Below are 23,433 nucleotides of genomic sequence, written 5' to 3'. Positions count from 1 at the left end.
AATCAATCTTAACTTCATGTCACAATAAACATTTCACAAACCCTGCCCTCTACTTGGAATTTAATCTTCAAAACCTCATTTAAGCAAATTAAAGCAAAAAATATATGCCCATTGGGATTACTTCAGACGACTTTACACATGTGCAATCAAATGATGTTGACTGAGTGTCTTCAGCCATCTTTCTTACAGTATCAAGGTATGTCTCATAGCCTTCAGTTTCAAATTCTAGTTAGTTATCTTGTTAATAATATAAGAAGCTATAAACAGCTTTATTGCAATTACTCTTTCTGGATCAAAAGGTTCTCTTATGTAACCCTTGCTTTCACTATGAGAATGGCTCTGGACTGGCTCATGATGTGATGTTTGAGCTTATTACTGTTCAAGTTCTACATTTCTTGAAAGCTCTTTCAAAATCTGTGCTCTAGCTCTAAATTATTTAAAATTTCTAGTTTTAATCTGAAGGAAAGCAGATTAATCCTTCTGGCATTGTAACTTTGCAATGTCAAGTAGTTAAGAATTCAGCACAAAACAAATGTGTGTGTCACCACCACATTATTGTATAAAATGCTTTATTACAAGGTGCAAGTTAACCTCAGCATAAATAAAATACAAACTGACTCTTAACCTTCAGAAATCTTTTAAGATATGCACTAAAATATTATATACAACATCCAGTTTTGTGTTTGTAAAATACAACTACTAGATACTGAAATTTTTTTTATAAACGTCATAAATCAATCTAGTGAAGAAATGGTTTTCATGTAACTAAAGTCTACTTTCTTTCAGACATTTCTTAACACTATGCTATCGTATGTAATAAAAACTACAAAAAACTACCAGTGTACCATCTGTAAGGTAAGAACATGGTCAGAAATCTGATATTTACAGAATTATAAACTAAAGAAAAATGACCTTTAATAATGAGGTTGTGGTCTAACCAACAGAGTCCATCACACTGATATAAACCAGGCAGTATGAGTATTGTATCACCAGCACAGCTAGCAGCAACAGCTGGTCCCAACTGATGATAGAACTCAACTTCAGATTCTGGTTCTAAAGGAAGGTCCTAATGAGAATCAAAAATTCGATGAATACCCAAGAGAGTCATGTGAATTGTATTTTTTTATATATATGATAACTAACACTTAAATATTTTATATGCTCATTACTTGTGGAAGTGACTGTATACTTAATTTTAGAAAACTTGGCACATAAAGATGCATTAGGGATGGACTGATTTATTTCATGTCTGAAATTGAGCACATTTATTTAATCTGCTATACATGATGGTTAGAACTATTAATTATAGCTGGGTGAGTAACTCAAACAATATAACTGATTACATATCAACATCACTTTATGTCATGAAAAATAATCAATCAAAATTATGCTCAAAATGACTAATATGTACACAGTTGTGACATTTCAGCAAAAGTGTGAAGTTCTGGAATGTTGTAGAAAATCAAATTTGAGAGAAGACCAACAGCCTAAGATCTCTTGGGCATTGCAGTACCCCTTCCCCAGCCCAATAGAGAAGCACTCATCAAAAAATGCACCTCTTTCATGGAGGATGAAGATAGACACTAGCCATTGTATTGTCTCTGTCCAGCCAATAGAACTAAACTGGTCTGGAGAGGATGCCAGATAATCCAGGGGATCTCTGGTGAGGTTTTGTTGATCCTGAAAGGCCCACTGAGGAGACTGCATATGGGCATGGCCAAGGGAAATAGTTTTAAAGGAAGCCCAAATCTGCAAAAAAAGAAACAACCTCTCACATGGAACATAGTTATAGGGAAGAAGGATGGCCAGTCTCATAGTAGAGTGAATGAATACCTAAAGATGGATGAGGCATCGAGTCAGGATGAGAAGACATTCCTCCACCTGGATCAGATGGCCTACTTCTGTAGCTTCCTTAAGACAAAAACTTTGTGTTGATGAAAAAAAAAAAAGACCAAAAATGAAGGAAATGGAAGTAGCCAGTTGTCCATGTAATGATGAAACCAAAACCCATATAAATAAAAAAGTCAGGAAAAGGCTTTTACTACCTTACAAAAAAATGTAGAGGGTCAAGGCCAGCCCAAAACTTGTATGTACAAGTCTGTGGACAAAGCAAAGATAACAATGTGATGCTGAAGAAATGGAATTATGAAGGTAAGCATTTGATATATTAAACTTTGTCATCCAAAGACCTAGAATAAAAGCCCATCAAAGAGAGTAGAAACATTACATTGAACTAAAGAACTTCCAAATCATGGTTCAGATGGGAGAGACTGATAACAGGATGCCAATCTCTGATAATTTTGGGGAATATAAAATGACAGGAATAGATATTAAGCACAGTAGGAACTATAAGTTATATCGCACCCTTGAGTAGAAGATCCTGAATTGTCTCAAAATGATGTTGGTTTGACCTCAAAGAGAGGGAAAGGTAAAACGAAAAAAATAGGGGAAATGATGAAAAAAAACAAAGTCCTTCTGATAAGACTTGATAAACCCAAAGTTCAGAGGTAAATGACTCCCAAACTTTTGCAAAAGCAGCAATTTTACTTTTAATGGATCCAATCCTAAATGAATCACCAAAACCATTGAAAAAGTGCAGGTCAGTAAAGAACAATAGTATGCCACTAAGATGCAACCCATGAAGATGGAAGATGAAAAGAGGTGGCTGCAACACAAGAATAGCAACAAAGGAAATGTGCAAATAGGCAGATCCCCAAGTATTTGTCATAAGAAAGGTGGTTGTGCAAAGAGGTAGAGGTTTAGAGTTTCAGATGTCCCAACAACAAAGGAGATGTGTGGAGGGAAAAAGCTGAAGTGAACAAATGGATTAACTTGGAGAAGAGAAATGATTGAGCATCTACAAAAAACTCACAAGAGGAATAATGCATAGCCTTAGACAAAAGGTGTGTGGAAGAAAGATGATGAAGGAGGGATGTCAATGTCAGGCAAAAGTGGCAATAACTGTGCCTTTGAAAAATGAACAGAAATGCCAGTGTTCAATCTCCCAAATGGAAGGAGCAAATCCAAATATTAAGTATCACAAAGTACTTCAGTAGAAAGTACTTCCATCAGAAAGGAAGGGGTTGGGTCATAAGGCATGGTAATCAAAGACAAAACAGAGCATACTTTTGAAATTAACTTCCAAAAAAGGAAAATGTCATGGTGCACCTACAGTCCAGAAATGAAACTACACAGCTAAGGGAGGGACACAAAAAAGTTCTCCAAATCTTCATTACCCTGTTCTACCTCCCCCAAGAAGGGGAGAAGTGGTGAAAGTCAGGATACTTTTTAGTCCACATGAATGAAAACTTCTTGTGTCACAAAAGAGACAAAATATCTTCAGATAATGACATTGAATCTGAAGCCATCATACCATTTTGTTGGTCACTAATAGTGTCTGAAGCTGTAGTAATAACAACTTAGAACTATTAATTCATAAAAAGTCATTCACAGAAATTATTCAAAATGAAATTCACTTGAAGTTCAACTTGTTTTTGAAATACAAGCAAAAAAGATTTGAAATTCGACCCCAAAAAAATTGAAGAAATTTTTGAAGTTTGAAAACCTTGAACTTTGAATTAAGTACAAAAATAAAGGAGTTGAGCAAGACGACAGATTGCTTTCATGCCAAACTAAGTAGTGAAAATTGGGTTCTATTGCACAGGAGTCAGAGAAGGTGGAAGTTTTTTGCATGCTACAGAGAAACTATACCACATGAATGTTAATGGAAATGTAAAGTCTAATGGTGGGCAAAAATTTTGTGCATATAGGGGCAATATAAGTTGAGGAAAGCTGATTTTTGAGAAGAGGTAAGTTATATTATAAGAAAGTATTTATATTACTTTTTAAAATTACCAGTTTTTAACATAAAATAATTTGTCATGATGTTTTAAAGACATGTATGATGGCTAAATTAATGGATTTTAATTAATGACATTACATCTGGGATATGGTAGTTTCTTGGCAACATTCTACATACTCAAAGTTGAAAGTGATTAGTCTAATGAGGAATACTCAAGATACCATGTTTGTTCATGAATATGGAGACAATACAGGTTATTAAAACAGGTTAAGCATAACAGGGTTATTTAACCCATCTGTAAATGTAATATTAGTTTAAATATCAAACTGAAGGTTTAGTGTGGCTTTAATACTTAACTCTATATGTACAGAATGAGATCAAAGTGTGCATACCCTGAGCTCATACAGTGGACCATTCAACATGATATTAGGCATTTGGTGTCAGAGTTACTTTAAATACACATTTAGCAAATTATACAGTGGATAAAAATATTTTTAGTTTTCACTTGATTATCACCTTGTACTCATATTTATCAGAGTCTGAATTAGACTGGCTTCAGCATTTCACAGACACATCTTTAGTCCAAAAACATTAGTAGCATAATCAATTGTTTGTGGTGATTTGTACGAGACCAAAGCCACATTGGACTATCTGTTGTGTCCCCACCATGGATCTGACCCTGTATTTTAGTATTGTAAATTTGTAAACTTGCTGCTGTCCTGCTAGGGGGACATTTTTTGTGTACAATATGATTATACCATTGATTATAAATTTAGAATTGTAATTAACACTAATTGTCCAATAAGATATCAGTCCATTTTACCAACCCCATAAAACAGACTTGTACAAGATCTTACCTCTTCCTCAGATGAGATTTAATCATTAAAAATTACTTAAAGCTCAGGGAAATGACTTCTGTTGTATTTGAGAGCTACACAGAATGTTGAAGGCATGGAAGTAAGACTGGATAATTGTCTCAATGATACATCACTGATTACTTATGAGCATTGATTGTATTTGTTTGAGTTCCTTAATATAATCAATCAAGTCATCAAATTTAGAAATAAAATTATTAAATTAACAAGAACAATTGACTAATATATTCAATTCATTCTGTTTTCATTTACTCCAACTAACCAGCAATAAAAACTTACAGATAACTAATGTTATAAAAATAACCAAGTACTATAAGTTAACATTTCCAATTATTATTGCTTTTGCTTATTCCAGCTTCTGAAGTATAAAACATATTGTCACGTTTGTTGCTTGTGAAGCACAAAGTTACAGGTATCAATCTCAGACATTTAGGGTTATTTATCCATCTCATATGAGAATAATTAATTAGTTTAAAATAACCAATTAATAAGCCCACCACATAATCAATTTGTGCATTTTACTAATCAGCCAGCTATACTACTGAACAGAATAACTAAGAAAATGCAGTAAGAATAAACTAATTTGTAAATGAAAATTTGGATACACTTTAAGATTTATTTTATTTTAGAATCTGTATGACAATTCTTCTAAAAATCACACATCTCTTTCTACTCCTTCTGTAAATATTTCACTTTAAAAAAAAATATCAATGGAGCCTGTTGAAATGGACAATATGATGTGTGTGAACATATTCTTGAATATCCAGCTTTCAAATTAGTTTCTCTTCTATCTCTTCATTAATGGTTAGCTTTAAATGTTTGGTAGCCTGTCTGAAATAGTTCCTTTTCTTAGTTATTCCTTTTCAGTTAACTACAGCTACTGATATCCTTGGTGATGGGTCTGAATATTTCCTCTTCTTACCTATTCCTTATTTGTTAACTTTAAATACTGATAATATCCTTTTTGATTGGTCAGAACTAATTACTTACCCATTTCTTATTGGTTAACTTTAGATACTAATATCTTTGATTATTAGTCTGAACTAGTTGTTGGTTGACCCTATGTGAGTGACATGGCTGTTTTGCACCAACCTAGTATCTATGAAGATATACATAGCAAAGTTTACTTTAATTCAAAATTTACTGTCAAACTTTAGAAGGCTTTCAGTAAATTTTACAGGTACATTATCCACAAAGATTCAGAATTTTTGACACCACATTTTTATTAAAAATTCTTCTGTGAATGTACTGAAGAAGTCTGACTCATCTCTGATTAGTTAAAGTGTAAGGGGATTTTCATTTTAAAACTATAAATATTTTATTCCATCTTACAATTTTCACATTTCATTTGTATAACCTCTAGAATTTCCCAAAAAAAGCCAAGTCTTTTTTCAGTAAAACTTTATATTTCACCTCTTATTTTCTAAACCATACCATACCAAATTCAGCAATGTAGGGTAAAATTAAAAGAGAAATGTGTTTGTTTCAAAGCAAAGCCACACTGAGGTGTCTGGTTCATTCTCTAAAAAGAATCAAGTTTCTGATTTTAGCATTGTAAGTCCATAAACTTATTCTTCCACTGGTGGACTGAAAAATATGAAAGAAATTTAAATTACTTTTTTCTTCCTTCTACAAAGATTTCATATTGTAACAGATAAAACACTATTTATTCTTAGAGCCCCAAGATCCTATCAGTGTACACTGAAGGCTACTTATCACAGATGGACAGTTTTGCATAAACAATCAGTTGGGTTAAAAACACAACCCATACACACAGCATGCTACAATATTAATTATTCCACACAACTATTTTATCTTGTATCGTTTCATACAAGTTTTATTAGTTAACTCAATTTTTATATTTTAGTTATTTTTATAGCAGTAAATAAAAAATACACAAAATTATTACTTAGGTATGTTTTTCAAGTATTTTTTACTGTTGACTAGAAAAGCACTGTGAGGCCTATATTTCTGTAACGACATTGGTTGTACAGAATATTTAAATGTTTATTTCAAATATGAAACTTAAAACACAAAACATTAACATGTGAAATTTCCTTAAATTAATATAATTCAACTAGATTTCTAACCAAGCTACAAAGAGATTTAAAGAATTCTGCTAGCTGTTTGGAGCTCAACAATAATGATTATGCACATAAACAATTGGTATATAGACAAGAGTAGAAATCTTTCTCTATTGGTTATAAACATGTCTATGACAAAATGGGAGAAGCCTCAGTGGTGGGTGTAACATTTATTTATATTTCACTAATTCAAGAAGATGGGAAGGTTATATTTTACATTCTGATCAGTCAGTATCTATAGTGAATTTCTGATTGGGTGGCCTTTCTGACAGTTTTAAAAGAAGGTAGAAAACAAATCACAAATAACAGAATAAAGAGAGATGAATCATCTGACACACAGAAATCAATAATTTGCTCAAATATCTCCCTTTGAAATTAAAACTCCAATATATAAACTTTGAAATATAAACTATGTTTTTATGCAAAGTTGACTAACATACATTGATAATAAAGTTACTTAATCACATTTTGAATGTAACTATAAAAAATCTCAGAACATGCACATGCATTAACCTCCTGTTATCACCTAAATCTATTACTTATTGGTTAAATTGAAATACTGGTAATATCCAGTCTTTTTATCAACTATTTAACTACTTATCAATAAAACACTGTTTCATGTCTTTTTGCTTGTGGAAAGTACATCTTATAATAAAAAACACAATTTCATTAAGGATTTCAACATAAACTGGTTTATATTAGTAATTTTAACAAAGTACTGTGTATAGTGTTGGAGATAACAACCATAACTAGGAACACCCTTCCTTGCTTATCATTCATTTTCTGTTTTTGAAGCCTTTCATCATTTGACCCATTATAATTTTTGAATGATTTAATTATCTTTAAGTTTATTTTCATAGTACTTTAAATTATTGAAGCATAAAAATGTTGGAGATTCAACAACACTGAAGCAAGTGGTTAATATTGGTAGCTTATGGCTGAAAACATTTAATACTGTGAACACATAACAAATAAAAGAATGAAGTTTTGAATCAATTTTATGCACTTTAAGTTTACATATAAATGCATAATATTGCTTGTGACGCCTTTTAACTTTAGAAGTATAAATGAGGTCAATATGAACCCAGTCAGATTTTTAAAGACACTTTTATAAATCTATGTACAAACTTACTGATGTGTTCATAAATATGTTCATTACGTGTTCTCTACTACCAAAGGACATACAAAAAAAAAAAAAAATAACATTTGAGAAAAATGCAAATAATTTCACTAATAACCGTAGGGGTTTCCCGAATATCACATTAGATCACAAAGAAAAATTCTAACTGTCCCATATTTTTTAGTTTTTTACATTGAGCACTGGGACAGGCAAAAACAAAATTACTAATTATTAGTTTTTTTACACTGAGCATTGTGACAGGCAGCAAACACATAAAATTACTAATTTTTAGCTTTGACATTGAGCATTGTGACAGATAAAAACATAAAATTAGTAATTTTAGTTTTAACACTGAATGTTGCAACAGGTAAAAATTATTTTTGTTTTTACATTGAGCTCTGTGACAGGCAAAAACAGTAAACTACTCAATATGATACAACAAAACTTCAAATTGTTTTTTTTTTTTCACAAGAGTTTTAAAGGGCAACAGAGTACATATCAATACACTAGGAATTACTGTAACATTAATTATTGTCAGAAAACTCATTATTCCAAAATTTACTCAATCACAAAATACGTAAATGTAGAATTCTATATGACAATCAGTCTACCTTTATCAGGCTCAAAGAGAAGCATGATGCCACTATGCGAGTCACTGGATCTAGCGAGTTTCGCTGGTTTTTCTCAGGTGATAAATATGGCAAGTCTTTCTTCATTACTAAACACCTAAACATTAAAATATTACTAAGGTATATTTTTAAATAATGTAACAGTTTGTAATAGACTTTTACATTTCTTAGAAGAAAATTAGTTTAAAATAGGAACTTAAGTGTAAACCACAGGTTATCTCTCCTAAGTAAGAACTCTTTATAAACATCTTGTAACCTTTATAAGGTTCTCAATGTCTTTGACACAATGCAGTGCATAATACCCACCCACAGTTTTTCAATATTTCCACCTTCTACACGAAATTTGTGTATGTGTATGCATCAGGAGACTAGTTAAGTTCCAAACCAAAGACAGATTTCTTATGGAATTTAGATGTGAAACAGTAGACCTCATAGTTTTAGGTAGATGGGAAAAGTTTCACAATAGGCAGTCTGATTAGCCATACTCAAAAGGAGAAAGAATCCAGATAATGTAATTGGTTATGCACAATGAAACATTCCACCTATACCAACTGGTAGCTAGTAGACTTAATCATGAGAAATAAAAAACAGAATACAGACTAGTATATAAGTTGGTTGTTTGACATTTAATGGTGCAAAGCAATGATGCTATCTGTGCCAAAGATCTAGCAAAAGAGTGAACTAACCTTCATAAAAATAGGAATTGTTTTATTTCTTTTAGGAAGTAAAACAATTCCCTAAAAACATTATAAAGGTAAAAAACAGAAACACATAAATACAACAGTTGAAAGTAAAAAAACATAAACACATTCATACAACAGTTAAAGTAAACAGGTAAAAATGGTGCATGCTAACATATGGGATTTCATTTTTTGTTGTTGTTGTTGTAATCCCAATAAAAAGTAAAACCTAAATAGAATAAAAAGGACCAATGGACCATAAAAAGCTAAAAACACAGTCAAGATAGACAGTGTCACTATCACTAATGACACCATCCAAAGTCAAAATGGTAGTTCCAGTCAATAAATGTGGGCTGTTGTGACATGGATGTCACAAAGACTACACACACAATGATGCATCAATGCCAATTAAAAGAAAATGATGGATTAAAAAGCTGTGACCAATGCAGAGCCTTGTCAAGACAACTTCTTTACAATCTCTGCAGAATTTAGACAGCCAAAGAGCAACAGTAGGTTTGATCTGGAAAAGTTTGTTGAAATATTCTTCACCCCAAGCCAACTTGTCAATTGGTGTGAAGCCAAGCTTTGATTACAGAACTGTAGTACCCATATGGAACAGACTTGGTCATAACAGCACCAGAGCAGACAAATGTTGTCCAGTATCTAGAAAAACCAGATGACAAAAAGATTGGGGTAAGTGGTTTGAAATGTGAATGAGAACAGGATGTGAAGTCACATGAAGCAATTCCAGGGTCTGTATAAATAGTAAAGTCAAAGCACTAGTTAGCTGTCACATGAACCAGGGAAAGAGATGGCATGCAACTTGGCAGTAAACACAGAAGCTGTAAAGAGGTTGGTTGGTTGATTTAGTGTTTTATGGTACAGAGCAGCTAGACCATCTGCACCAAACATACAGTAAAAAGGTAAATTAAATTTAGTAAATTTCATAAAATTAAATAAAGGTAAAACAAAACAAAGTTTAAAAAAAAACATTAATAGCATAAAACCAATGTTTACATCTAGCCTACAACATTAAGAGAAAAACTACAGAAGTTGTAAAGGACTTTCTATAGCATTGTAATTATTATAACTCACCAGGAAGACTAACATGTAAGTACAAAAACCATTGTCAGTCACCTGAGTTGGCCTTTCCAGTCCTGGTTCTGAGTTATTTGACATTATGATCATTTTCGAAAAGTAATAAAAGTTTTAAAAGATGTGTAGCAAAATGTTAGTAAAAACTTGCCAGGATGACTGATGGGTAGTTCAAACAGCAGCATTAGTCATCTGATCTTGGCCTTTCCAGTCCTAGTTTTGAGGTATTTAAAGTTACAGCCATTTTCTAATTTCAAATCAAACTAGATGGACTTTGATTCTTAAAAGGGAAACACGTTAAAAAAGGTTTAATGTATAAATTAAAAAAGTTAAATGGCATTAAAAAGATTAATGGCATTTAAAAAACTAAAAACTTAACCAACGTGAACAGTGTCACCATCACCAATAACACTGTCTAATGTTATTGACAAACCTTGCGACAGAACATGTTTAAAATGATGCCATCCTTGACAGTCGTAACGACGGCAAGAAAGTGAAATGTGGCTTATTGTGATCTGAATTGTTACACAGATTACACACTGGTGCATCAGTTCCAGATAAAAGAAAACGATAAGTTAAGAAACTGTGACCAATGTGTAGTCTAGTTATAACAACTTTCTCTTTCCGATCCTTACAGAAGCAAGACAGCCAAAGTCAAATATAGGGTTTTATTTGGAAAAGCTTATTTTCATTGTGCTCATTCCAAGTCGACTGCCAGCTGGCACGGAGCCGAGATTTGAATACAGGACCCTAGTCCATGTATGGAACTGACACAGCTGTAATAGTCCAAGAGCAGATAGATTTAGCTGCAGTGTCAGCGAGCTTGTTCCTGCGAACACCAAACTGGGGAAGTGCAGAAAGCCCCAGTGCAGAGCCAAAGTCCTGATGAATAGAATCTAGCATCTTTAAGGCCGATGGTCTGGCAAAGCCATAGACCATGATCCATAGTCGAGTTTCAATTGAATAATAGCATGATATATCTTTAGCATAGAACATCGATCTGCACCTCAAGTGGTGGAAGAAAGGACATGAAGGATGTTCAGTGCTTTCGTACATTTGACCCTTAGCTGCTTGATGTGTGGTATAAAGGTCAGCTTACGGCCAAAGATAAGCCCCAAGAACCTTGTCTCATGGACCAAAGGCAGCACAACTTCACCAATACAGAGTTCAGGGTGAATACCCTGTTGGAGGCAAAAGTGAATGCAAACAGTTTTAGAGAGAGAGAAGTTAAAGCTGTTTGCTGTAGTCCACTTCAGTAAACAATTGAGGGCAGTTTTTAGTTGCCACTCAATATTCCTCATGTTCAATGACTGACATGAGATGTGAATGTCGTCAACGTAGAGCCCGTTTGCAACAGCGAGAGAGAGTTGATTAGTGATGGCATTACTTTTCATACTGAAGTGTGACACTCAGAACACAGCTCTGAAAAACTCCAAGTTCCTGTAGAAAAGAACTGGAAAGTGTCGAACCCACACAAACTTAGAATCTCCTATACATTAAAAAATTTTTAATAAAAAAATAAGCAAATGGCCACGTAACCCATATATATGGTCTTGCAAAATGCCATACCTCCAAGTTGTATCTTAAGCCTTCTTAATGCCAAAGAATATTGATACAAGATGTTTTTTGAGAAAGGCTTCTCTGAGTGACATTTCAAGTCAAGTCAGGTGGTCCATGGTGGAGCTCTGTCATTGAAACCTACACTGGGTGGGCGAGAGGAGATTGTTTGATTCGAGGGACCAAACAAGACAAGCATTAACCATCCTCTCCAAGGTCTTACAGAGACAGCTCATCAAAGCAATTGGATGGTAGTTTGAAGGAATCTTGGGATCTTTCCCAGGCTTAGAGAAAGGTAGGAAAATAGCCTGGTGTGAGGCATCAGGAAAAACATTCTCCTGCCAGATCTGGTTAAAAACAATCAAAAGAATAGCAAGAAAAGCAAAAGATAGATCATGCAGCATGTCATAGCATATATCACAAGATCCAACTGATGTACTGCCGGACCAAAGAAGGGCCAGTTTCAATTCCACCAGTTTAAAGGGACAATTATAGTCATAAAAACAATCACCTCAAAAAGAAAGAGGTGATTGTTCTGCCCGAGTCTTGATGGCTAAGAAGATGGAAGAAGAAGCAGAAGTGCTAGATACCCAGCAAAAGATTTCACCTAGAGTATTGGCAATGCTCCAGGTATCAGCTACTTCCTGGCTATCAGAGAGTAAGATCAAGAGGAAGACAGAATTATATTGCCCACTGACCTTTCAAATCTTGTCCGACATGACTTTGGAACTGGTGGTAGAAGATATACCAGTTGTGAACTTAATCCCAGGTTCCTTCTGGCTTTGACGTCTTACCCACCGAGCATGTGCACGGGCCCACTGCAAAACTATGAGGTGCAAAAGTGTGGGATACCTACAAAAAGTATCCCAGGCCCATTTTTGAGCGTTTTGTGCCATGTGGCATGCAGGATTACACCACAGACAAGGATATGGTGTCAAGGTTTTAGGAATATATTGAGCAGCTGCCTGTATAATACAGTCAGTTACTGCTGCCACACAGTCGTCTATTGATGACAGGATCAAGTTCTTCGAGAGCAGTGAAAGAGAGCCAGTTTGCTTGATCTAGCTTCCAGTGGTGCATATGAGTTGGGTGGCATCAACCATGGCCAGTCAAGATTATAGGAAAATGATCACTGCTTCGTGGATTATTGACAACCCGCCATGGAAAAATGGGACAATAATGAAGGGAAGCAAACTGAGGGATCAATAACAGTAAATGACTGACTAGGTGCATGGAAATAAGTAGAAGAACCAGTACTGAAAAGAAGGTTGTGATCAGAGAGCATACACTCTACAGAGCGACCCCTCCCTATCAATATCAGCACTTCCACCAAAGGGAATGATGTCCATTAAAGTCCCCCAGGATGAAAAAGAGAGACAGCAACTGTTTAATCAAGGTCTGATTGATCATATGTCTCTCCAGGCAACAGGTAGAAAGAACAAACAATGATGATATCACCCAAGGAAACACAGATGGCTACAGCCTCTAAGGGTGTGTCAAGTGGCAAAGACAGAATGGGCACATGCTGATCAAACATTGCCATCCCTCCATGCACCCATTAATCACATTTCTGTACAAAGAAAACCAGCAAAAAATGACTGTATCGGCAGGTTTCAGAAATGTTTTGTGTAAGAAAAGACATGCAGGTTGGTAGGAAACAATCAGTGTTTTGATGTCATCCAGATTACAACATAAATCTCGATAGTTCCATTGTATCAGGGTGGCAATTTTTATTTACATGTAGGCAAAGTGGGTGAATAAACTTTCTGTTTATGAACACATCTTTTGTCCTTGCTGTCCTTATTCAAGGATGTCTATTGACCTCCATGAATCCTGCTCTGGGTCAATTGGGCTGGTCTTTGCTGTTGGTAGAGGATTCCAGTAACTGAGGACGTGAAAGAATGATTGTTTTTCATCTTGGTGTGAGAGAAAAAGATGTATCTGAGGAAATGCCTGTACCTGGAACCAAAGAAAGTGCATCTTGGGGTTTGTTGGAATGTATGTAAGGGACAGAGATAGGTGTTGATTCATCAACTTTTTTAACCATGGAGGTCAAAAGACTCTTCATTTGTTTGGAGAACGATTCTTTTGGAGGCACAGAGATCTATTTGCACTCCCACTGTATTTGTGAAATGAAGTGCAACAGCATACATCTGAGATGAGTGGTAAACAGCAATTTTTGAGCCTCAGGATAAGTAATCTTATAGACTGTTTTCAAATGCTGCACCTCTTTGTCTTCCAACCATTTAGGGCAAGAAACGAGAGTAGGATGGGTGTGAGCCATTGCAATTGATGCAATGAGGGCCCATTTCATGCTCATAAGCATCATGGTCTTTTCCACTGCAATGAGCATACATCAAGGAACCATGTCATGATGTCTTCGAGTGACCAAACTGCTGGCACTGGAAACGTCGGAGAGGGTTTGGAATGTATGGCCGTAATCTGCAGTTAAATAGCCTGCCTTGATGGTGGCAGGCAGACGTGGTGACATAAATGCGAGAATGAGGACATTGATTGGCACCATAATTCCTTCTTTACGAGTTGATATACGCCTCACTGCATAAACACTTTGGGTGGAAAAACCAGTGAGAATCTCCAATTGTAGGATGTTCTTCAAATTCCTCTCAACAATGCAAGATGAGCTAACTGTGTCGAGATGTGGGTGTTTCCACCAATATGTCACCAGATCGAAGCTTCTTTACTGACACTGGAAAGCCAGCAAGTCCCTCTTGTCCCTTCTGAATGAAAAAGGGAGATATTTGCCGTAAATGTTTCTCTGAAAGAGAATGCAGGATAAGAAAATGAGGTACAATAGGTGGTACAGATGGTGAGGATTGCTGCTCAGAATCTTCAAGATGTGGTCACTTACCTATAGACTGTTTTTTCACTATTTTATTAAAATTTTTAATAGAAGCATCCATAATAAAGAAAGGAAAATTTTGGAGCACACTTACCCCACGCACCATGGAGACCTACGAGGGGATGCACTAAAATGTCAAACAAGGACACTGCAGCAATGCCAGGGTTTCGTGAGCACTATACCCAAACACCAGCATCAGATACAATGTCTACAACACCTGTTGAGAACTTCCAACACTGGTATCTGGTTGATCCTAGCCCAAGTGGACTAGCTGACTGACCCAAGGGGGCATACCCAAGGCTGCTCCCATCTACAAGAATTCAAGGCCAAAGTGGTGTGTTAGGGTTGGACCCCTCAATCACCAGGATCCTCTCCTCCCCTTCATGAGTCGCCACATATGGCAAACACGTAGGTGAATGTTTAGATTACAGAGGAGGTAAACTGAAAGAAAAGAACCTTCCCTGGGAGGTCCCCTCACCATGTACAGGAACCCACACTGAGTGACTGTAAAGGGGAGTCTGTGTGCAACTGCTGAGCCATATCAAGCCATGGCAGAGCCCATAGAAGTACCCTACTTTTAACCATCGATGCAAATTATTAGGGGATGGTTCAAGAGATGTTCAAGACGAGAAAGCAGTACTTCCAGTCTGGAGTATCTTCCTTCTTCAGGTGGTCAGAACCCCATATTGGATGGGAGAGAGGAGTTTGTTCAATTCTAAGAACCAAACAAGATGAGTGTTGACCATCTTTGCAGAGACAGTTCAGCAATAGACTGATAGTTAGTTGGAATCTTGGGATCCTTACAAAGCTTAGACATGAGCAGTATAATAGCCTGGTACCAAGCATCAGGAAAGATATTCTCCTGCCAAATCCAACTGAAAACAAGAAAAGGATATAAAGAGAAACAAAAGATAAATGGCACAGAATCTTATAATGAATATTGTTGAGTCCCACAAATGTACTGCCAGACCAATGAATAGCAATCTTCAGTTTAATCATGGTGAATGGGCAATAGTAATCAAAGAAACCCACCTTCTGAAAGGAAAGAGATGATCTCTAGGCCCAAGTCTTGTTGGCCAAAGAGGCTGGGAAAGAGGCAGAAAAGATAAAACAAACTCTCCCTAAGGACATTAGCAATATTGAGGACATTGTCAACTTTCCAGCCATTGGTCAGGAAGATCAAAAGGGAATGGTAGATTTAAAACTCTTCAACCTTCTGAATCCTATCCCACACAACTTTGGAGCTGATGGAACTAGAAATGAACTTAATTCAAGATTGCTCTGACACCTAAACTGAATAGTGTGGGCATGATTCCACTGATAAATTATGCAGTTAAAAAGAGGAATACAATTGGAAAGTCTCCCAGACCAATTATTTTGCCTTCAATGCCTCCTGGCAGACTGGACACTATCATAGATGAGGATACTATGAAAAAAGCATCAAGATTACAGAAATAATGTGAGCAGCTGCTTGGACTCTACAGTCAGTCACTCTTCATGCAGTTGTCAACAGATGGTAGATAGCTGACAGCAAGATCAAGTTCTAATATAATGGTGAAAGAGAGCCAGCTGGCATAGTAAAACTTACACCAAGTCATGTGGGTCAGTCCTCATTGATCATGGCCAGTTTCCTGCAAGATGGAAAAACAATCACTACCTGTATGTCACTCTCCACACAAAAAGGAGGATAGAGGAAGGGTGAGCAGACAGATAAATCTGGGTGCATGAAAGTAAGTAAAAGAGCAATCATAGAACAGAGAGAGATATGATGATCTGAGAATATATGTTCCACAGAAAAACATATTCCATCAGTGTCAGCACCACTCCAGATGGGGATATGCTCATTAAAATTACCCAAGAGTAGAATGGGGGATGGCAATTGTTTGATAAGAACATCTAGGTCTGACTGATTGTAATTCTCTGCTAGAGACAGGTAGAGGGAACAAACAGTGATAGTACGACCCAAAGAGAAATGAATTGCCACAATCTCAAGTGGAGTGGCTTGTGCCACAAATGTAAAGGGCACGTGCTGGGCTACCAGAAAAGCCACACTACCATAAGTTTGACCATCACACAACCTGTCTTTCCTAAAGAGGAAAAAACTGCCAAAGGGTGATGGCATTGTCAAAATGGAGGAAAATTTCCTATGAAGAGAGACAGATTGGACAGTATAAATCAATCAGGGTCTTAATGTCATCCAAGCTGGAACATAAGCCTCAGCAGTTCTACAGTATCAATATGGCCAATGTTATTTAGTATGGATGAGGCACAGAGCCCTTTGGTTTGCAATCATACACCTTCTATTTATAAAACAGAGGTATATTGATCTTCATGAATTCTACCCGAGGTCAAGTAAGCAGATCTCTGTCAGAAGATGTTGAGTCTAATGACTTTGTGTGCAACCATATAATGGTTTTGCACTTGAGGGTCAATGGAGTGGAACCTGAGCAGCCACCAGAAACAGAGGTAAGGACAGATACAGGAGTTGATGTGAATATGTCAACTCCTTTTTTCACAGAAGGCAACAAACTCTGAAGATGAGAGAAAAAAGACTTTAGGAGGCACAGAAAAGTCGGTCTGCACACTCAATGAAGTGGTAGAATGGAGGGCAGTAGCATATGCCTTTGTCAGGATGGAAGACAAATGTTTCTATGCCTTAGGATAGGCCATGTTGATAAGTCCTTAAGCACTGTACCTTTTCCTCTTCAATCCACTTGAAACAAGAATAGGAATGTGAAGAGTGGGAACCATCACAATTGATGCAGCAAGACCTCTGGTCAAATAGATTTGCCTCATGGTTTTTACCATCACAACAGGTGCACCACAAAGAGCTATGGCAAGAGGTCTTAGATTGACCAAACTGCTGGCATTAGAAACACAGAAGAGAGCTCGGGCTGAATCTTTTAGGGCCTGACAGATGTAGGGGAACACTGAGAAGTGAACATCAACATCAGAAGCTGGGTAGGCTGAGGTACTCCATCTTTGCGAGCAGAGATACATTGCATTGCCAAACCTCCTCAAATGGAAAGACCAGCAAAAATCTCAGACTTCAAGATGTTAAGAAGATCTCTCTCAGAAAAACTCCTTGAGATATACTCAAGGTAGCATGAAGAGTAGCCTGAATAAACAAATCCCCAAACGTTTTGGACTTCAAGAGAAGTTTGGTGCATTTTGGTTTTGATATTTTAACCAGAATGTCTCCAGATCTTAATTTTATGACAGATTTGGACAGCCAACAAGTCTTTCTAATCCCTTCTGAATAACAATTGGTGACATTAGCCCAAACAACATTTCAGATAGTGAATGAGGAATCAGGTACATTATCAACTATAGTTTGGGACTGAGTAATACAGCATTCCAAGGGTGGTTAATTACCAATCAAGGGTTGTTAACATTAGCAGGGGGTGAAAGGTGTGGGAAGCCATGAGAAAGAGAAAAGTTCGATGTCCATTGACCCCACCTAGCATGGAGGCTTACAAGAAGATGCACTACAGAGCAGAAAGCAAAAGACTCAGAAGCAGTTTCATAGACATGATACCCAAAATACCAGTATCAAGCACAAGGTCCACAACACCTGTTTAGAATGTCCAATACTAATACTCAGTTGACCATAGCCCTGGAGGACCAGTTGATTGATCCTGAAGACCACCCATTTACAGAAATTGAAGGCCAAAGTGGTGTGTTGGGGTTGGATCATTCAACAACCACCAGGATCCTCTCCTCCCCTTCACGGGTTGCCATGCACAGCAAACACATGGTTGGATATTCAGAACACAAAGGAGATGAACTGAAAATACAGAACTTATCCTGAAAGGTCCCCTCACCTCTTTTTTTTTTTATTGTTATTGTGGAAGATTCTTGGTGAAGACAATCAGACCATTTTATTCTTCAGTAAAATAAGACTGGACAGCTCTGAGGATATAATATTTTCCTTCATTAATACAGAAATTACCAGAAAACAAAATAAGTTAGGTCACTGACCAGTGTAATCAGCAGGTAGGCGGCATGAAGCAAATATTAGTTTAACCTGAGGATGGGTTCAACAACATGAGGATAGTGCAATGGAAACATCATGAATGAAAGTAAGGTTAATGTACTCCATCCAAGAGTGATGTTGAGATACAATATGAAGATTTCTATCAATATCCCATCTGCTCTGTTATAATGCTATAAGAGATGAGCACACAGAAGTGAAAATATAGACATTATCTGCCACTAGATGACATCTACTGTCCATATTTACTGAGCATGACCCTATAACAAAGGAAGTACAGTTCAAGGACAAACAGATTTATTATGAGCATAAATAAGTGCAGACTCAAAAACCACACAGACTAGTTATTAAAAACTGACGATATACTTTTTAAAAAAATTGATTTAAGTAAAAAAGAACAATGTATTGGAATATTGAATCTCATGATATTCTGTAAAATGTGTTATGACAGGGAGGACATCAGACATCACTGTCAAACTTGATGGAATGACACCAAAATTTCTATTTTAAGTGACTAGGTACAGCTTGGTAAATAAACAAATTGAGAGAGACTAATTCATCAAAGTATCAGGGGCTAAATTGAAACAGCAGGATTCATCATGAGGTAGATAGAATGTAAGATAGATCCTCTAACATCTAATAGCTCAACCATGATAAAAAAAATAATAATTACCTTTATGTGTCACCCAAGTTTTAGGGAAATGCTCTGTCAGTATACAAAATAAAGCAATCATATGGAAAACAAAGTGCAAAAAGAGTTGAGTATAAATATCTAAAAATCCAAGCCCAAAGCAAGTAACCAAATTAAACAGACCCTGATAAGCATATGATAAAGCAAACAAGTTACTAAAGACTCAAGAGGTGGGGCTAAACAATGTTAAGTTACAAGTTGGGCAGTATCAGGCACATGAAGCAAAAATGCCTGAAAAATCTGTAAGAGTTGAAGATGTAAGTGAAAAACTACACAAACAAAACCTAGAAGATGTAGAGACAGTGATATGATGACACTTAAAAAAAAGTATTTTGGATTCACCTCTATGCCAGTTCGTAAGACGTCCTTCAAAGGGTACCAAGACTGCAAAGACAAGACAAATGGCAAACTTGATGAGATGAAGCACTAAAGATATTTAGGGAAATCATGCTAAATACAATGCATCAGTGTAAGGTAGGTAGGCAGGTAAGTATTCAATGTTTATTGGCACAAAGCTACAAGGCTACCTGTGCCAGACAAGATGTGGTACAGTATAGGTAGAGGGCAATTAAGGTAAAAAATAAAATATGTAAAATTAGGAACTGCCAGGAAGACTGAAGCAAGGAGTACACCCTTGCTGACAGTCACCTGAAGTTGGCCTTTCCAGTCCTGGGTTCAGTTCAAAAGAAAAATAAAAACTAGAATGTGTAAAATTAAGACTTGCCAGGAAGACTGAAGCAACAAGATAGAAATTGCATTCAGTCACCTGAATATGGCCTTTCCAGTCCTGGGTTCAAGTCAAAATAAAAATTGAAATATATAAAAGAAATAGTGTTAAAACATTAAAATGTGTAAAATAAATCATGCTAAAACACTATATAGTCTGATAAAAAACCTTAAATTAAGTGTAAAAGACCAATCACTCTTAAAAATGTTAAAACATGAGTGAGCTGGGCAGTATCACCTATAACATGGGCCAAAGTCAAGGGCAAACCAGCCTTACAAATATCTTTAAAATGATGTTGTTGTTCTAGGTTGTAACGATGGCATGATAATAAAATCTGAGTGCCACATAGACCACACATTGGTGCAGTAGTTCCAGATAAAAGGAAGTGGTGGGTTAAAAAACTGTGACCAATGCGTAGCCTTGCTAAAACAATCTCCTCTCTTCGATCCTCACAGAAGCAAGAGGGCCAAAGACCAAGAGAACATTTGATTTAAAAATGCTTGTTATTGTGTTGCTTATTCTGGTGTACAGTCTGGATTTGATAACTGGACCATAGTCCATGTGTGGAATGGGTACTGGGATGATAGATCCAGAACAGACAGACTTTGCTGCTCTGTCATCCAGCTCATTCCCACAAATACCAACATGACCTGGTATCCAAAATAATTGGACGGAGACAGATGAGAGAGAAAGATAAGGTCAAATATAAGACCTATGAACTTTGTAGCCATAGGCGGGCATTGATTATCCTCTCTAAGATCTCACCGAGACGGTAATTTGAAGGAATCGTTGGATCCTTCCCAGGTTTCAGAATAGGAAGTATGATAACTTGTCGCCAAGCATCTGGATAGACATTTTCCTGCCATATCCAATTAAAGACAGCTAGGAGAATAGTAAGAGAGTTCTGGGAGAGGTGGTGTAACATCTCATAATGTATATTTTCAGGTCTGACTGATGTATTGCTAGACCAATGAATAGCAAGTTTGAGTACCATCAGTATGAGAGGACGATTGTAGTCATAGGAATGGTCAGTTGAAAAGGAAAGAGGTAGATGCTCCACCTGTGTTTTAATGGCTATAAAGGAAGGGGATAAGTTTGAAGAGCTAGATACACGAGAGAAGAAGTCCAAGAGTATTGGCAATGATCTATGCATCTGCAACTTCATGGCCATCAGATATTAAGATAGAGAGGGAGGCAGAAGTATATCTTCCACTTACCCTCCAGATCTTATCCTATGCAACTTTTGTGCTGGTGGTTGAAGAAATGCTGGAGGTGTATTTAATCCAAGATTCCTTCTGGCTTTGATGTCTAACTTGACAAGCATGTGCACGGGCTTGCTGAAATGCAATGCGGTATGAGATCATGGGGTATCTTTGAAATTTATCCCAAGCACGCTTCTGAGTTTTTTGTGTTATAGAACAGGCAGAATTCCACCAAGGGCAGGGATGCCGTAGGGAACATTTCGAGGTATTAGGGATGCATCGAGTAGCAGCTTGTATAATACTGTTGGTTACTGCTGCTATACAATCATCTGTGGATGATTTACATAAGATGGCAGGATCAAGTTCCGAGAGAGTAATGAAAGAAGGCCAGTTGGCCTGGACCAACTTCCACCAAGGTACATGGGTTGGGTGATACTGATTGCAGCCAATCTCTCGTAAGATGATAATCACTACCTCGTGGATTAATGTCAACCTCCCAAGAAAAGTGAGTGAGTAGCAAAGAGTAACAGACAGAAAGATCTAAAGCTGTAAATGACTGATTAGGTGCATGAAAATGTGTGTAAGAGCCAGTATTAAACAGAGCCAGGTTGTGGTTCAGGAGCATATGCTCTCTGGCACGCCCGCTCATATCAATATGGGAGCAACCCCAGAGGGGATTATGACCATTGAAATCTCCCAAGATTAAAAAGGAGGTAGGCAGTTGTTCAATGAGGGTATCGAGGTCTGATTGATTAAAATGCATTTTAGGTGTAAGGTATAGAGAGCAAATAGTGATGGTACAACCCAAGGAGACACAGATAGCAACAGCCTCCAAGGGTGTGGTCAATGACAGGGACCAGGTGGGCACACACTGATCAACCAGCAATGCAACTCCCCCATGTCCCCCTCCTACACATAGCCTGTAGTTCTGGTATAATGAATAGTGGTGGATAGTAACTGTATTTGTAGGCTGTAGAAATGTTTCCTGCAAAGAAAGACATATGGGATGATAAAAGTCAATCAGATCTTTAATAACAGTCACATTTGATTGGACACCTCAACAGTTCCATTGGATTAGTGTGGCCATGTGTAATTATTTCAGAGAAGAATACGATAGAGACCTTCTGCTTACGACCACGTTTTTTTTTTTATTGGATGTGGGTCTATCGCCCTCTATGGATCCTGCTCTAGCTCAAATGGTCAGGTCTGAATTTATTGGTACATGTACTAATGATTGAGGGTGCGGATGAGTTGTTTGTTTAATTTTTGAGGTATCAAGAGAGGGTGACCCCATGGAAACATCTTGACTTGAAGAAGGTGAAGTTTGGCAATGACTGGAAGGTGTGGTCAGGACAGAGATGGAAGGAGACACTGACTCGTAAACTGTGTTGATTTTGGGAAGTGTTTCATTAAGATTTGCTGATGAAGATTGTGTAGGGGAAAGGGTAAGGTCTGTTTGGACTTCTACTGTATTTGTAGAATGGGTTACAGCTGCATAAGTTCTTGTCAGAATAGGTAATAATAATTTTCGAGCCTCTGTGTAAGTGAGATTGTTAACTGTCTTGAGACGTTGTACTTCTTTTTCTTCTACCCATTTAGGGCAAAAGGTAAAAATAAGAAGGATGCGTGTTATCACAGTTTATACAATGTGGTTTGAGTTGTCATTTGGTGGCATTATGGTCTTTACCATCACAACGGGCACAGGTCAAGGAACCACAGTAAGATTGTTTTGAATGACCAAACTGTTGACAATGGAAACATGGTAGAGCATTAGGAATATAAGGTCACATCTTACAATTCAGATATCCTGATTTTATTGTGGTGAGAGGATGTGGTACAGTAAATGTTAGTATTAGAACATTTGTTGGTTCCAGAATTACATCTTTTCAAGTGAATATTCAGCATAGTGCTGTGACACCTTGGCTGGAAAGACCTGCGAGGATCTCATATTCGGGGACAGTCCTTAAATCTGTTTCAACTATGACTCCTCTGGAAGTATTCAAAGTGGAATGAGGAGTAACTTCAATGGTATGTCTCCCAAGGCCTTTGATGTCAAGAGGAGTTTGGAATGCTGTGATGAAGATGTTTCCACTAAGATGTCACCCGAACGTAGCTTT

General features: G+C 36.8%; 1 protein-coding gene across 5 annotated transcripts in view; it reads right to left on the bottom strand.

Annotated features, from left to right (window-relative positions):
* The window catches only part of nesd (SHC binding and spindle associated nessun dorma), a 46,492-nt gene that overhangs the window by 4,355 nt on the left and 18,704 nt on the right, over nt 1-23,433 (bottom strand). For all 5 annotated transcript variants that reach the window (XM_076466098.1, XM_076466102.1, XM_076466099.1 and 2 more), the window contains exons 6-7: nt 8,493-8,607; nt 913-1,066 (exon numbers count right to left, since the gene is read on the bottom strand). In XM_076466098.1, coding sequence (XP_076322213.1) covers nt 913-1,066; nt 8,493-8,607 — 269 coding nt within the window. The remainder of the gene's footprint in view (nt 1-912; nt 1,067-8,492; nt 8,608-23,433) is intronic.

This window comes from Tachypleus tridentatus, chromosome 11 (genome assembly GCF_004210375.1).
Source record: "Tachypleus tridentatus isolate NWPU-2018 chromosome 11, ASM421037v1, whole genome shotgun sequence".
Lineage (NCBI taxonomy): Eukaryota > Metazoa > Arthropoda > Merostomata > Xiphosura > Limulidae > Tachypleus > Tachypleus tridentatus.
This window is presented reverse-complemented; position numbering and strand designations above follow the sequence as displayed.